Source organism: Erigeron canadensis, unplaced genomic scaffold (assembly GCF_010389155.1).
Source record: "Erigeron canadensis isolate Cc75 unplaced genomic scaffold, C_canadensis_v1 Conyza_canadensis_unscaffolded:185, whole genome shotgun sequence".
In the NCBI taxonomy this organism is placed as follows: Eukaryota; Viridiplantae; Streptophyta; class Magnoliopsida; order Asterales; family Asteraceae; genus Erigeron; species Erigeron canadensis.
The window spans coordinates 6914-24601 of NW_025215587.1; the positions used below are offsets into that span (position 1 = coordinate 6914).

General features: G+C 35.0%; 1 protein-coding gene across 1 annotated transcript; it reads right to left on the bottom strand.

Moving 5' to 3' along the window:
- Window positions 1-16814: 16814 nt before the first annotated feature.
- Window positions 16815-17387, bottom strand: LOC122584265. The gene has a single exon (XM_043756479.1). The coding sequence runs from the start codon at window positions 17385-17387 to the stop codon at window positions 16815-16817; it is 573 nt and encodes a 190-aa protein (XP_043612414.1).
- Between the last annotated feature and the right edge of the window lie 301 nt (window positions 17388-17688).

The following is a 17688-nucleotide window of genomic DNA, read 5'->3' on the forward strand; positions in this document are numbered from 1 at the left end:
TGAAGTTCGTACGTAATCATTAAATACCAACAAAAGTTCTTATTTATATGATTACAAACGTAGTTCCTAAAACATAAACAATAATCAAATTATGTTGCTATTGTCACACAAATCTGCATCTACAATTAGCAGCTGTAACTGTATCTGCTGCCTGACAACAATGGTGTGAAATATATGTTCGTCTCCAGCACGAACAACATTAGCATTTGCCCAAAAATCTCTTAGATAATCTATATAGATAACTGGCGAATGAGTAAGCGCATGATAAACTCGTGATCTTCTGAAAAAAGCGAATATCTCATGATAATATTCTGTTCCCTCCTGATTATCATCGAAGTTCATCACATAGTTATGCACACCGATGAAGTTTCTTGCCATTTCTGTAATCAATAACAAATAATTAATTACCTAAATCGACATAAAAATTCACACGTATAATTTACAACTAGCATTATCTCTGTAATCTAGTCAACACATATAAATTATCCCTGTTATTTATAACCAACATAAATTATCTCTGTAATTTAGTTAACATCATTAACTTTAATTATCTCTGTAATTAAGTTAAACAAAAATTAACTCATTTTCAAATATTTATTACTCATAAACTTTTGAAAATCTGTTAACCTAACTTAAAATATCCCTGTAATTAAGTTAAAATAATAATTAACCAATTTTCAAATATTTATAAAAATAGACTTTCAAAAATCTGTTAAGTCAAATACGAGGTCGTATCTCTGTACGAGGTCGTATTTCATGGTCAAAATACGGTCAACCAAATTCTAAAATACGAAGTCGTATTTTTTAATTTGGGATCGTATTGGTCCAGTTCGTAAATCCAACTCGCATTCCGAAAGTCAAACCAGTCAAAATAAATTGACATTTACGAGGTCGTAAATCTGGGCTAGTACATCCCAAATGTGAGTTTGTCGCACTATTCATCTTCCCCAACACGAATTCACGATTACCCAACCAAAACTTGTAAAAATTGTATCTATACGTTCTTAATCAAGTGATAAACATACCCCAACCTTTAGTTTTACCCAAAAACATCAAAATTGAATGAAAATTGAAAAACCTAGTTCGAAAATTTCGAACCCCTTTTTCATGATTTTCTTGTTGCATGGTAAACTATTGGATGATTAGATTATATACCTAGATTCAGTATTTTACGAGGATGATGAAAATATCACTTAAAAACTCTGGATCTAATCGAGTATATCGAATCTAAAGCGGGGTAGCAAAGTAGTAATATCGGGGTCGTATTGCTCTAATTTTGATTTTATAAAGTGTGAGGTCGTATTAGGGTTATTTGGTTTATATACCCACTTGACCAGAATGGGTCTGGGTCAACCCGACCCATCAATTACAAGGTCGTATTGAACTTGGCCCAATAGACCAATTATGAGGTCGTATTCTGCCATCTTCAATTACGAGGTCAACACATATAAATTATCCCATCAATTTACACCTGCACACTTTAAACTTTAATTTTCGTCAAAGTTTCTGAATAATTGATCAATGTTTATTATGAACTTCCTAGAAATATGAAAATAAAATGACCAAACCTGTAGGCTTCCTAATTCATCTTTTCCCTGATCTTCGTTTTAAACCTGAAAAGTTAATAAACTTACACAACATTCTTTAACTTTTCCACGATCAATCTTTCTTAAACAATTTTGAAACAAGCTTTCCCGATCTGTACCACTTGTAAATAAGGCAAATAAGCACTTGCAAATAAACATACAGACTGAACTGTACCACTTGCAATGTATGCTTACACACTTATCTGTATCACTTGCAAACGTACTTCACACAATTTCACAAAATATACACATAGTTATAAAATTGATTCTTCATTCTTACACTCCCCCTCAATTATATGACTAGGAAGTATAACTATGATCAGTCAATATAACTACCATCATTCTTATGTACTTCCTCTCAATTTATGACTGGGATACATAACTATGACAATGTATCAGGGTAATTAATCATTGCCATGTACTCTCCTTAGTTAATGACTGGGATACATAACTATGATTAATTATCAAAGCACACATATACATTATGAAATGAGACAATAAGATGCACATTTCACAATTATTTAAAAATTCTTATAATATAAAATCTCTTTATATTATATAACTTCATACCATTTATCATATTAATTACAACTTCATATTCTTATGAAAAAAAATTCATAACTATATGACCTAAATAATCAATACGTAGAAGCACTTTTCACATACATAATTATTTTTCGATATCTAAAGTTTCAAAAGAAAACTTTTAAAACTTTTCATATTTAAACATAATTACTTACCTTTCACATTCATATGATCGTTTCTATTTCAAAGGTTTATACATATGAAAACCTTTCAAATTCAAACAATATATCTTTGTCTAAGGTATATATAACATCAGCCTTTCGCATTTAAACATAATATTTCTATGTCTTAGGCTGCTAATAACATATTAATTATATATCCTTTGACATCAAAACTTGAAATTTCTATGTCTAAGGTATATAGAAAAATGTTGGCTATATCATACCTTATATATTCACTTAATGTCAATGTTAAGAGTTTTCTATACTCTTCTACATTCTCATTAAGTCTATACCTAAAGTATTATATAACTTCTACATTCACATTATGTCTATGTCAAAGGTTTTATCTAACCTTCTACATTTACATTATGTCCATGTCTAAGGATTTTAACATAACCTTTTATATTCACAGTAAGTTTATGTCTAAGATATTAAAGCATCTTCTACATTCACAAACTGTCTATATCTAAGGATAGTATCATACATAGTTGATAATCTTTTATATTAAAATAATAAATTTCTATATCTAAGATCTTCAACTAGAGCAAAGATAGCTATCAACATCTTGTAAATACTATATCAATAATATACTGTAAACACCTGATGTTCTTAGCTCTTGAATGTCAAGACAAGTCTCTGTCTTGAATACTTCAGTCTTTTGCTCAAAATTCCACCCTTTAGATTGAATTTTCTGCAAATACACAGAAAAATAAAGTTTCGAGACAACAAATTAATTGCCATACCCAAAACTTGATCTTCTAAAACTTCAGATTTAAACAGCAAACTTCAAACTCTCTATATCGTCATAAGAATCAACTAATGTACCAAAGCTTGTTGTAGTCCTCCCCCTCAATGATAAATCTCTCCGAATTAAGCATATCTCGAGTCCCTGCTCGCCTTGCATAACCGGAATGTGATAGAGGAGTTGAATTTCCAACAATCAATCTTGTACTAGTTGACTTCTATGAAAACCAGAAACTTTGAAACTTGAAGCTCAAACTTCAGGAACATGGAACATCCGGTTTCAAAAGCAATTCTTTTCTCCAGATAACATTAAGTGTTTCTTCTGATTTCTTATCAAACTCGTCAGACAAAATTTATACATAGCTTCTTGTGACTATTCCTGCACATATAAGCTTAAAAATACAAACAAAGATAAAAATGATAATGTTATTCTTTATTATTTCATCACTATCTTAGCAATGACTTAATCTAGAACTAAATTTATTACTATTATAAGTCATAGATCCATATGACCTTATCTTAGTATAAGAACTACAAATTATCTAATCAAACTTTATCATTAAAATTTTAAGGTTTTGAAATATTGACCTATTATTTTTACCTCTTTGTTTATTTGTCAACTTTTCAAAATCTAGAATCTTAAGATCTCTGTCTTACCGTTCTAAGGCATTGACCTATAAATATCTATTCTATTCGTCAAACCATCAAGAAAATAAGAATCTTAAGATCTTTGTCTTATCATTCTAAGGATAACTTTAGATAACTTGCCCTCAGGTCTTCTATCAACATCTATCTCAATCATGCAAACCTATATTGATTACGCTTTCATTAACACAAGGATTTAACTCTGTAAAGCACATGACCTGAAACTTAATCACTAATACTTTTGCATAAGAGAAAATGATACCAATTGTAATACATAAAAGACCTATACAACCCTGTGTATTCGCCATTCATGCTTCCATGCTGAGAACTTGCTTGACAACCTACAAAATTAAACATCTGTTTGCTGTCCTGCACATCTCAACAAACAATCATCATATCTTCTCAAAGTAATAACATACAATCTGAAGACATGAATTTGCAAGATAGAATGACTATGCTTAACAGTCTATTATTTTACCTAAGTCATATTAAGGTCGAATAATTCACTGCAAGCACACTAGTACTAATCAAAATCATTGGGAATCTCTGTTCCAAATCTTTTTGAAATACCACATATCTTTTCTAAGATTAAACTCAAATTATGAATCATCCCCTCATTCATTCTTTGAGAATCTTCTTTTTAAAGATCAAATTCAAAACTATAAGCAACTCTGTGTTCATTCTTAAGAAAATCTTCTTTCTAAGAATAAAACCAATTCTTTTAAAGATTAAATTCAAAACTATGAACAACTTTGTATCTATTTTTATGAAAATATTCTTTCTAAGAATAATAAATAAACATTAACCTAATATTTGTTTATTGATATTAACAACTCTATGTTGTTTTCCTTAAACCTATATTAGTAAATTAAACAAACTTTCTTCTAGCTTTTGATCCTTTCACTATTGCTTAACTACCCTTCTCGTTGATTCGCTGTTCCATAAGAACGTAGTTGAGTCCTCTTGGAAACTAGAAACTATTCTGACTCTGTCTCTCGTGCAATAGGAACTTTTATTTAAATAATACAAATATAAGTAAACATTGAACATATTTTACGAAAAACATAACATACACACACATAAACACACACGAACATAAACGAATAATCATAGTTACAAGAGCTAAAGTACTGCATTGATTAGATCAGCTTAGCATGTTACATAAGCCCACATGAGAAATAAATCTCTTATTATTAGTTAGGAACAGTGATCCAAAAACGATTACCAATATGTTTGTGTAGATGCAGATTTGTGTGACAATAACAACATAGATTTGATTATCGTTTATGTTTTAGGAACTGTGTTTGTAATCACAGAGTCAGATTTGCACCCATTGATTGTGCATAGACTAGAAAAGAGATTGGGCTATGATCCACAGGCTCATATGAGAGCTAGAGCAGAGATTATGGATTATGATGATTATTATGATCCAGGATCACTTAGGGATCAAATGAAAGAACGGTCAGGGTTAACTCATACTTCTTCAGAGTCAGAGTCAGATTCGGATTATGAACCTTAATGTTAATGATTTGTGCACTTTAGATGTTAATAATGATTATAAGATAAATATGAATGTATTAAGTAATTACATTATATTTATGATATAATATTATTCTTGTAAGTTAAAATAGATAAAGATTATAAGATAAGTATTAATGTAATTGTTACATTATATTTATGATATAGTATTATTTATTTTAATTTTTTTTATGTATTTATACTATTTATTATGTCTTGACTTATGTTTTATGTTCTTTGTCTTTGCATATTTGAATTGTTAAAATTGCAGATAAGCTTCAAAGGATAGGTGCATTGGATGATCTTGATGCTGAGGATGACTTAGACAGTATCAATGATGAAGATTTGGAAGAAGGAGAGTTCATTATTTCAGAAGTTGATAGGAAAAGGTTACTTGATATACCTTATGACTTTGATCCTGTCTTTAATGAAAATGAAGTCTTTCAAGTTGAACCGGTAGCTGAAGTAGAACATCTCAATCTTAATCCAATCAGAGAAAGTCCAGATGAACCTAGGAATGCAACAAATTTGAGGTTTGCTGTATCTGCAAATATAGTAGATGAAGGACATGATAATATATTTGATCTATTATGGAATATATATGCTACACGAGAGGTTGATCTTGGAAGATTTAATATACCTCTGGTGCAGCAAGATCCTGAGTTTATTATCAATAGACTGATTCCAGGTTATATAGGACATACTTGTTTGGTAATGCGTGATACGTATAAGCCATCAATGTTTTGGGAGTTTATCTCAGACAAGGATGCACCTAAGTATTTCTCAGTGATACAAAGTTGGTTCTATGATCAAAGAATTGAGTTATTTGTTATCAAGAGAAAAGAAGGATGCCAGTATTTGTCAATGAGTTAAAGACATTTCCACTCTCTCAGTGATTCTGATTTGTTAGACTTGGGAAGAAGATGGTTTGTTTATCTTCAATAAAATGGACTTGCGGATTTCTACTGGAATAGATTCAGAGATGAAAGAATTTGGAATTTTAGTGATAGAGGTCTGAAGCCAGAAGATAGGTTGATTAAGCCTACACCGAAGAAGATTAAGAATCCAGATGACACATTTCGGTTTGTCCAGAGAAAGATTAAATGTGTTAAGAAGGTTCCCGCTATCAAAAAGGGATCAAGATATGCTGACAACAATGACATTTTGGCAGATAGATATCAAGTCAGGCAAAGCACAAATGTTTGTTGATGATTCAAAGAAACAAATGTTGCTATGCATGTATGATCCGATGCAGGTTGTCAACTTGTTAAGAGGTGATCAGAGAAGACTTTTGAATATACCTTGTTCAGCAGTGAATTTTTGGAGAGTTGAAGAAAGGCGCTATCGCAACATTCTCGCTTTACAAAAGAGAATTCATGCGAATAACACAAGACTTTTGTTTAATGGATAACTTGGAAGTTCAAAGACTTTAAAGAAATCTAGTTGCAACTGTCAAGGGGGAGTCTGTAGATGCAGATTTGTGTGACAATAGCAACATAGATTTGATTATCGTTTATGTTTTATGAACTGTGTTTGTAATCATTTAAATAAGAACTTTTGTTGGTATTTAATGATTACGTTTGAACTTCAATATTATATCTGTTTATGTTTTGTTTTGTGTTTGTGTGTTATATATTGATTTGCCGGTACAAGAACATAGAACCAATGTTTATAAGTGTCGTGGAATACTTAAACGATGGTTGGATATTATGTATAGGTCAAACAAAGTCAAATGAGAACCAAAGGGATGACCCTCGTGCTGACGTCATCAGCATGAAGGATTGCCAGCACGAGGCAGATCGATTGGTTGATTAATGGGGCTTAATACTTCAATTAAGGCCTAAGCCCACACGAACCAAAACCTTATTAGTAAAAATACAACACTAATTCACGAAAATTAGTAATGAACTTTTGACGAATTTACGAATTAAGTTGCTTTATTGTTCGTGTGTTCTTCTACACGAATTACTACTTCATGTGTGACCTTAGGTTGGTTAATTGCTCATTAATCGACAAAAGGCAATAGCAATCTAGTTATCTCAAGAGGATTCCGCATTCTTGACATAACGAATCACGTCTTATTATGATCCACGCAACCATAGGACCTTACAGTTTATCCTCTTAAACACTCGGTACTTCCAGTTTCCTTTTGGTTTGTGACACTTTCGACATACCCTGGCCAAGGACAGTCACCATATAACCCGAGTAGCCTAATATGCCACTTAATCAAGTTTACGAACTTACGTGACCCACATTCAGGTATACTCCCACAATCGACACAAGCACTAAGATTAAGACATTTGGCAACTTCAGGGAGATGGTCTTTAAGAATCAAGTCAGCGGTGACAGGTTGGTGATTCCTCACACGCAGAGCGACATAACTTGACTCATCGTACGGAAATATACCCAACATTGCATAATGCTAAGTACTTGCATATTTGTGACATCATTTAAAGCGCTTATGGAAACCCGTGACTTTCGATGAGACCGTGTAGCGAACTTTCTAACAACCTATCCCAAGTTGGAAGCTTTAGGTAGGCTAGGTATATATAGACACCCCAAGGACTTACTTGTCTGAATCTCAAAGGCCACATTTGCTCCATAATTTTCAAAAGATTTATTAGATATTTGCATATCTTGTCATAAATATACATCCGAAAGAGCAATACATACGCATGTATGTACTTGAGACCTTCTATATAACGACCAAATATACATAAATACAATGCAAGATCTTTCGCAAGATTTAAGGACCACATCTAATCATTTGAAAAGCAGGCATTCTCAGCCATATATCTGAATATGTTTCCCATAAGAATATTGTATACATTAAAGTTCAGATTATAAGGAAACCTTGGTACTTTGTGCCTATCGATACATCATATAATGGTATCACTGAACTGAGCAATTTTAAAGAACAATTAAGTAGGCTTAAAAGCTATCAACATCCACTTATGTCTCTTTCCTCAAGAACACCAATTTCTTCATCCCTGTGATTAAACTAGTGCACTTCTGGAACAAACATAAAACATATCCAATAATATAACATAAACATAACAAAGATTAAAAAAATGCTATAGATCATCATCTAGTCATGATCTTCTATAGTATTCTATCTATCACAAATTTTTTTGAAAACATAACAAATAATAAAACTAATTAGAACATGTTTTCTTGGAGCAATGATCATCAGTTTCACGGAGTTTCCTTCTCCTTTCATCTAACCGATCTTCAAAGTCCTTTATAGCTTGTTCATGAGATCTGCATATCTCTTCTTGTTCAGAAGTCAAGACAAGGGGCACAACCCTTGGATGAACACGAGTGCGATTCTCTTGGCTAACTTCAACACTCCACACTTTGTCAATCAAAACCCGAGGAAAACAGTCTTTCGAAAATTCTCTCGGTAAAAACCCGATCACTACCCTTCAATGTATAATGTGTAAGATAGACTTTTTCCTTTTCTAAGTCCTTCTCTGACATCTGTACACCTAGTAAAGAGTCTTGACCCTGTTTTTCAACAAAATTGGCATTATTAATTAAAATGCTTCCATTTACAACTCTTCCAACCCCGGAAATTTTTCCGCCTTTGGAATCAACAAAACAGACATACGATCCTTTGATAGGAGTAACTCTGTCACTAGACCCTTGTCTTCCATAATGTGCCTGGAGCTTCCACTATTGACAAACCATAAACCTGCAGTTTTCCTTAGTAGCTCCTGCACATTCACAAATAGATTAGTTTCTCAAGGGACCCCTAGCCTTAGTGGCTTTAAGTCAACCATCTTCCATTTTAATTTTCCCATTGACGACTTTTCCAATACCAGTGAACAACTTACTTGTATAGGAATTTGGATTTCACCAGACTTGTTCACTGGTCTTCACTCTAGTCAAGATCTTTCCACTGAAGAACATTCTCACTGAAATCGAAGACTGAAGTCTGAAGAAAGATGTCTAACAAATAGCGGAGCTCACTGGAAGACTTACCAGATCTCCTGACTGGAGTCCTTGTCAGTGTTCTAGACCTTACAAGTCTGAACACTGATTACGAGGAATTGACTTTATGCCTTTACATGCCTTTACCCAGACAATCCATTTGTCCTTTGTTAAAAGCCTTACACGCATGTAAAGGTGGTTGGTTAATTCGAAGACAAGTCACTATCATGTGACTTTATTCTTGTACTTTGCTTAAATACTCTCGATCTAAACAGTTTTACTTCACAACTTTAAGTATTTCGATCAAGGAGTTTATTTAGCAAAATTAGATCACTTGTAATTCATAGGTTGTTTAGATACTTACTTTGTAATATCTTGTTCCACAACAACCTTGTATTTTATTTAACATCAATAAATAAAATACACTTGAAAATTACATTGTGTCTCACCATTCACTTTACTTGCTTATCTTTATATTGCTTAAGTACGTATTACTTTATATATATTCTTGCATTTATATTTATTGTAATACTAGTCCAATCTAGTGCTTACTTGACGTTTGATACTAGTCCTATCTAGTGATTACTTGACTTGTTGTGTTCTACACTTGTGGGTTAAACCATCGAGTGAGGGACTTCACAATTGGTATCAGAGATAAGTTAACATACTTGCCTAGATCTGTATTTTCTTGATGGCCAACCCAGAGAATACACAAGGAAACCCTTTAAATACTGGACCTCCTCCCATTAAAGAAACTGAACAGACTACTGACCATGTTAACAATAATCCACCACCACCACCTCCTATTCCTGCTTCTCCACACGTGCATGTGCACTACTCAAACACTCCTATTCCCAAATTCAGTGGGAATGGTGATCAATTTGGCACGTGGAAAGCCAAGATGATTTTACATGTCACTGGTATTGAGAGGAATATGATAAAAATTTTAAATGAAGGACCCTATATTCCTAGAAGTCCTCTCAATCCACTTCTTGATCCAACTGGAGCAAGATCTGGTAGGGAAAAGAGAGAGGAACATTGGTCTGAAGAGGAAAAGAGACTAGTCAATATTGACACTACTTTAAAAGTCATGATCCTCGGGGCCGTTCCAGAAGCTCTTATTCCCACACTAGTGCTTTATCCCAGTGCCAAAAGCATGTGGGATGAACTAGTGAATCAGATTGAAGGTGGTGATGACACTATTGTTACCAGGAAAGTGTCTTTGAATAAGAAGTACGAGTCATTTTTTGCTCTGCCCAATGAATCATTAACTGGTACTTACACCAGATTTATGAGTATTATAAACCAGTTGAGAGGGCTTGGAGTAGAAAAAGACAAGGATATACTTCTTGAAAAATTTTGTGATATTCATCCATCTAAATGGTCTCATATGATCGTGGTCTTGAGACAAGGTAAAACTTTGCACTCCCATACTTTGTCAACATTGTATGGAGCCTTCAGATTCACTGAAGAGAATCAAGCCCAGAGAATTGAGGCAGAAAAAGATGCTATTAATCATGCTTCCAGTAGTTCCCCTGTGGTTAGTCATACTGAACCACCCTGTGCAACATTAATGTCTTCTGAGAATGTATTTTCTATGAAGAAGATGATGTCTGAATTAATGGATTCTGGAGTCATGAATAATATCTCTCCAGATTGTGATGAAACTGAAAGTGATGATCTGATGGCTAAAACGTTTAACCGTTTCAAAGCCAGAGCCAACAGACCCACTGGACACAATGCACCCAGTTCTTCCACTGACAAGACAAATCTGACATGCTTTAAGTGTGGCAGAAAAGGTCATTTCATGAAAGAGTGCAAGTCCAATCAGTTTGTCTCTCAATCTAGTCCATCAACTTCTTATAACAAGCATGATGATAGCTACAAATCAAAATACAAAAAGCTTAAGGCTCAAATTGCTCTCATGTCTGCAGAAAAAGATAATAATAAATGCATGGTTGCTGAAGAAGAATGGGTTCCCTTTGATGACTCATCAATTGATGATGAAGAGGAAAGAGATTGTTGTTATATGGCTCTGGCTGATGAAGGGCATCTGGTGAAAGAAGATGTACATCTGGAAGATGGTGGACATTGTCATGAAGAAGGTAATAGATTATAACAAAGAAACTGATCCTGAATTAAAATTGGACATTGCTGAAGCTTTAAACTATGATTTGATTTTTGTGGAAACTGTTCATTCAGAAATGTCAAATACTTTTGAAACAGATTTTTCTGAAATGGCAAATTTACAATCAAAGTTAAAAGAATTGCAAGATATTGAACTCGCTTTTAAAGCACAAGTTTTGGTTACTGAACAACTGGTCCAGGAAAAAGAAGAACTGGAAAAAAATTTTAACAAAAAAAAAACATGTTATCCAGTCATGGCTTGAGACCAAGAAACCTTATAATGCTGCACGTAACCAATACCCCTCCCAAAAACATGCATATCTGGGGGTGATGTCAATGCTGCTGCATTAATACCTGTTGTTGACCGATTGCCTGAAGTGTTAAAACCTAGCACTATTTATGATGAACCAACAACACCCAAAACTTGTATTATTCCTCCTGTTCAATTGTCTGAGGTTAAGACTGGAGCTCCCCAGATGAATGCTCTAGTCAAGAAGGTTAAGCAGAATAAACCTTTGCCTCAATCATCTTCTAAAGAACCCCAGGTTCAGAAAAAGAAGAATGTTGTTCCTCCACCTAAGCCAAAAGTACAGTCATTTGGAAAGGCTGTGTCATCTGAAGAAACTATTTTGTTAAGGCTGGAGAGTCAGTTTCAACTACTGGCTCGTCAAGTTCAAAGTTGCAATACAAGAATTAACAATTTTGGGGGTACTTCATCTGGCCCTAAACAAAATACAAAACCTTTTTCCAAGAAAGAAAAATTGAGCACACCTGTTGATAAGAAAAAGAAAAAGGTTTCAAAACTGTCAATTCCAGTGGTGTTTACTGAGAAACCCACTATTTTTGAAAGTGAAATCAACCAGATACCAGCTGGGATCCATCCTTGTGGATCCAGAGAACCCATCAGTCGATGGGTTCGCAAACCTTTAAACTAATAATCTGGTGGATGTTCAGGGCGATCGAAAGAAATATATTTGGTATCTTGACAGCGCTGCTGGCAGGACAATGACCGGATGTAAGCCCTGCTGGAGGAGTTCGTAGTTTCAGACGGACCCTCTATTACTTTTGGGAATGATGGTTCTGGAAATACTGAGGGATATGGTGTTCTAAATAATGGTCAAGTCAAATTCAGACGGGTAGCTTATGTAAATGGTTTGAAACTGTTGCTGAAGTCATCGCTCTTATCAAGCAAATTGAACTCAAATATAAGCGAAAAGTGTGTTAGTTAAGAAGTGATAATGAAACAGAGTTCCAGAATGCAACCTTGGAGAAATTCTGCACTGAGATTGGCATCTCCTAGAATTTCTCATCAGCACACACTCCAGAGCAGAATGGAGTTGTAGATAGAAAGAACAGAACGCTGATAGAAGCTGCCAGGAGTATGCTTGCTGAATCTGGTCTTCCCAAAATGTACTGGGCTGAAGCAATTGCAATTGCAACTGCTTGCCACACCCAGATTCGCTCAGTATATGTGCAGAGACATAAGAAGACATCCTATGAAATATTAAGAAATAGAAAACCAAATATTGGTTATTTTCACGTTTTTGGATGTCCTGTATACATCCTGAACGACTCCAGTCAGTTAGGCAAATTTGATGCTAAAGCTGATGAAGGATATTTCTTAGGATATTCAGCCCTTCGCAAAGCCTTCAAAGTCTACAACAAAAGACTGGAAAAGGTCCAGGAGTCAATTCATGTCACATTTGATGAGTCAAATGATGCAATCAATAAAAAGCCAACCCTTAATTCTCCCCCAGAAAATCCAATTATCTTTGGTGAATCTGATCCTATCAACTTCAATAAAGATTCATTTGAAGATGTTTCCAGTCATCTTGACTTGGAACCAGTGCAAATCGAAAAACCTCCCAGTAATACTTCATTTTATCCTTCAATAAGTTTCAAACTACCCTCTAAACTTGTTATTGGATCAAATGTTCATACTACACCACCAGTATCAGATCCAATTGATTTTGAGCCAGTAATTCAAGAAATGCCTTTAAATGAAGAATTTCATGATGCAAATCATGATCTTACAGATTCTGATGCAGATGCTGAAGTTGTCTGGCAAGATCCCATTCCAGAAAATCAATTGATTTCTTGCACTGATATTGTTGTCAGAAACAATCCTGGTCAATACTCTAAGTGGACAAAAGCTCACCCAATCAACCAGATTATCGGTGACTCCAGTAGAGGGGTTCAGACCAGAAGTGCCTCTAGTGTACAATGTTTATATGTCAGCTTCTTATCACTGATTGGACCGAAGAAGATTGACGAGGCAATGAATGACCCAAGCTGGGTGATAGCTATGCAAGAAGAGCTTCACCAGTTCGAAAGAAATAAAGTTTGGAATCTGGTTCCTCCTCCAGTTGGCAAGAAAGAACCAATTGGAACCAGATGGGTCTTCAGGAATAAGGTTGATGAAGATGGACATGTGATAAGAAATAAGGCAAGATTGGTGGCACAAGGGTACGTTCAGACAGACCTTGACTTTGAAGAATCATTTGCACCAGTAGCAAGGTTAGAAGCCATCAGAATGTTTTTAGCCTTTGCTGCTCATCATAAGTTCAAGGTCTACCAGATGGACGTAAATAGTGCATTTTATAATGGAGAATTAGAAGAAGAAGTTTATGTCAAGCAACCTCCAGGCTTCATTGATGAAAAGCATCCACACTGGGGATACCGTCTGGACAAGGCACTGTATGGCCTCAGACAAGCCCCTCGAGCCTGGTATGATACTCTGACCAAACACTTATCAGAAAATGGTTTCAAAAGAGGTGCAATTGACAATACCTTATTTATTCTTCGTGAAAGAGGTAATCTTCTGTTGGTACAAGTTTATGTTGATGATATTATTTTTGGTTCTACTGATGAATCCTTGTGCAAGAAATTTTCAAAAATCATGTCTTCAAAATTTGAAATGAGTTTGATGGGTGAACTAACATATTTTCTTGGACTCCAGATTAAACAAACCAGTGATGGTATTTTTATTAATCAAGAAAAATATGTTAGAGATATTTTTAAAAAATTTGATATGAATTCTTCACCTTCAAAATCAAACTCCAATTTTTGCACCTTTAACAATAGATATAGACCCTGATGGGAAGCCAGTGAACACTACTGCCTATAGAGGCATGATTGGTTCACTAATGTATTTAACTGCCAGTAGACCAGATATAATGTTTGCAACATGTCTTTGTGCCAGATATCAGTCTAACCCAAAGAATCTCATCTGGCGGCTGTAAAAGCGCATTTTGAAGTACCTCAAGGGTACTCCCAGTTTGGGTCTTTGGTATCCCAAAGGCTCAGGCTTAGATCTAATGGGTTATTCAGATTCAGATCATGAAGGTTGTAAGATAGACGGGAAATCCACTACTGGTGGATGTCATTTCCTTGGTGGCAAACTGGTGAGCTGGACCAGTAAGAAGCAAACTTCTGTGTCTTTATCCACTGCTGAAGCAGAATATGTGTCTGCAGCTAGTTGTTGTGCTCAGATACTCTGGATGAAGCACCAGTTGCTTGATTATGGTATTAAGTATTCAAAGACCCCTATCTTTTGTGATAATACCAGTGCCATTGCTATCTCAAACAATCCAGTCATGCACTCCAAGATGAAACACATTGATGTCAGGTATCATTTTATTCGTGATCATGTAATGAAAAATGATGTTGAAACCCACTTCATCCCCACTGACAAACAACTTGCTGACATATTTACAAAACCTTTGGATGAGAAAGCTTTTCAAAATCTTATCAGTGAGTTGGGAATGTTGAACACCCTTAATCTGAAACCTTGTTATGAACGCCTTTGTGACACTAGCAGGGTTCTTTGATTCCAGATTTATAAATCTATACCAGTAAAGCTATCGAACGCCTTTGTGATACTATCTTTACACCGATAGATTTATGGATCACCATTCCAGGGGGAAAGACTCAGACCACATTTTTTTATATATATCTAAGTTTCAGGGGGAATTTATTAATTTATTTTCTCACTGGACAAATTTTTCTGGAAAATGTTTCTAGTACCTTGTAAATGTGTCCCTCTCATTAATATTGGATAAGTTGATGTGCATGTTTGAAGTGACTTCAGTCGCTTTGTAAATGTGTCCCTCTCATTTGTTTATGTTAGTTGATGTGCGTGTTTGAGGATTACTAGAATGGTTTAATCTGGATACTTACTGGGTGTCCCTCCATTGTACCATCAGTGCATATTCTAGTGGCCTAATCCACCAGTGAAACTGGAGTGTCTTGTCAACCTCCAGATGCATTAAAATGAGTCTTTGTGTGTCAAGTCATTATATGTTTTTTAACACTTGATGCTAGTGCATGCCAACCATACAAATTTTTATCTGGACAGTTACTGTTCACCTTATGTGGCATGACTTTTTCAACTTAAAATGATGGTTTTGTTACCTTGGGAAGGCAAAAAGTGCAAGTTGGTAATTTTTTTGGGTTGTCAACCGTCATACATTTATGTGTGATGGAAAACATTAAATGTAGATGTCAAAACCGATCAAAACTGTTTTGAAATTTTTCAAACTTACCGTTTTGAATTCCATTTTCTCTTTCCTCAATAAATACCCATATTTACCTTCACTTTCAGTTTCATCTCAAAAATCATTTACTCCCAAATCTTCAAATTTCTTCATTTATTTCCTTCTTCATTTACTCTCCAATCATCATCATCTCTCTTCTTAAATTTCTTTTATCAACTTTAAATTCCTTCAATTTCATTTTCATTAATCTCAAATGGCTCCCAAACCATCTCCCAAAAATCTCTTAGCCACAAACTATGCTCCTGCTGCCAATGTTAAAAAGGCAAATCACATCTCTTTCTGCCGATGCCATCAGAATAAATATGAACAATTGGCTGACCAAACTCTCAACAAATCACTCGGCAACATCTATTATTGGAAGGTTAAATACCTTTTTCTTAAGTAGTCCCTTATATGGTGCCCTAACCTGAAATCTGGGCAAAATGTACCATGATTATTTGTGTGAATTTTGGTATACTACCGTGTATGTGGAAAGTGATGAGTCCATCCACTACACACTTAAACAAGGCACCAAGAGTTTCACCATCACTGTTGATTCCCTAAGAGATGCCCTGAGGATGAACTATTTTGATGAGAATGAGATGCCCATTGACATTCCTTCTGGCATCAATACCAGGGAAGTGTGCAGGTTGATGGGGCACACTGAGATTATGGATAAGAATGGCCAGCTGCTTAGGAAGGGAACTGTTTATATGAGCAGGTTTTTTTTGGGTAAAGGGAAAATTATCCTGTTGACTTTATATAACAACACCCAAAAACATTATAAAGCTAGTATGATGGAGTATCACACTAGTTCATATATAGGACATACCCTATATATGTATACATGAAAACTAGCATAAAACAAACTAACAAAACTAGCTTTTCCTACACTATAGATAAAATACAGCATAGTCAAGCATTATTAATAAAAGGACAACTAATCAGCCATCTTGATATAAAAACTCTCCACATATACCTCACACCTCTAATGTGCGCACAACTCGAGCTGTCTTCTTAAACCTCAGCTTCCATAATCTTGATCTAACAGTATCTTGTATCAATTTAGCCAAAATATCCGGTGGACGAGCATGGTTTTTAAAGATTCTATTGTTACGTTCCTGCCATATATAATAAGCAGACGCAACAACAACTAACCTTCCAATGACATTACCAATCGATCTAGATTTAGCCCGTGCTATAAGCCATTGCATAATAGAATTCCAATCAGGTTGAACACCATGCATATTGGCCCAGCCACGCATATGACACCAAACCTGATTAGAATAGGAACACTTGAAAAAAAGATGAGTATGTGAATCAAAATCCGCAATGCAAAGGCTACAACACATGACATCCATATTCTTCCGGCGAGTCGGGCTCCATAACAATATTCTATCCTGCGTCAATAGTTTGTTTCGCATTATAAGCCACATCATGAACGCATGACGCGGAATACAATGAGAGAACCAAACTGCTTCAGCCCAATCCACACGTGGTTCCACTCTTCGTAATGAGTTCCAAACGATAGAAGTAGAAGCATCAGTCTCCATGTCATCTGCTCTCTAAACCAGCTTATCACAATTATTCGATAGGGTAATACTTGGAGAATTGCGAAGAATGGGGAATTTGTTCAGCCAATCAGAAGGCCATACCCATGACCCATTACTGATCAAATCAGCCACCTTCGTACTCAATGAGAAACCAACCCGTCTAATATCACTAGGAAGAATGAAATACTGTTACCATTCCCTAGCTTCATCCATATAAAGTTACGAATTGTAGGTCTCATTTTGAGTAGCTTACGCCAACCCCAACTTCCAGAAGCACGAACAGGAATATCCCAAAAGTTCC

Coding starts and splice junctions, on each gene's coding strand:
- LOC122584265 (XM_043756479.1), bottom strand. CDS start 17,387: ATGGAGACTGATGCTTCTACTTCTATCGTTTGGAACTCATTACGAAGA.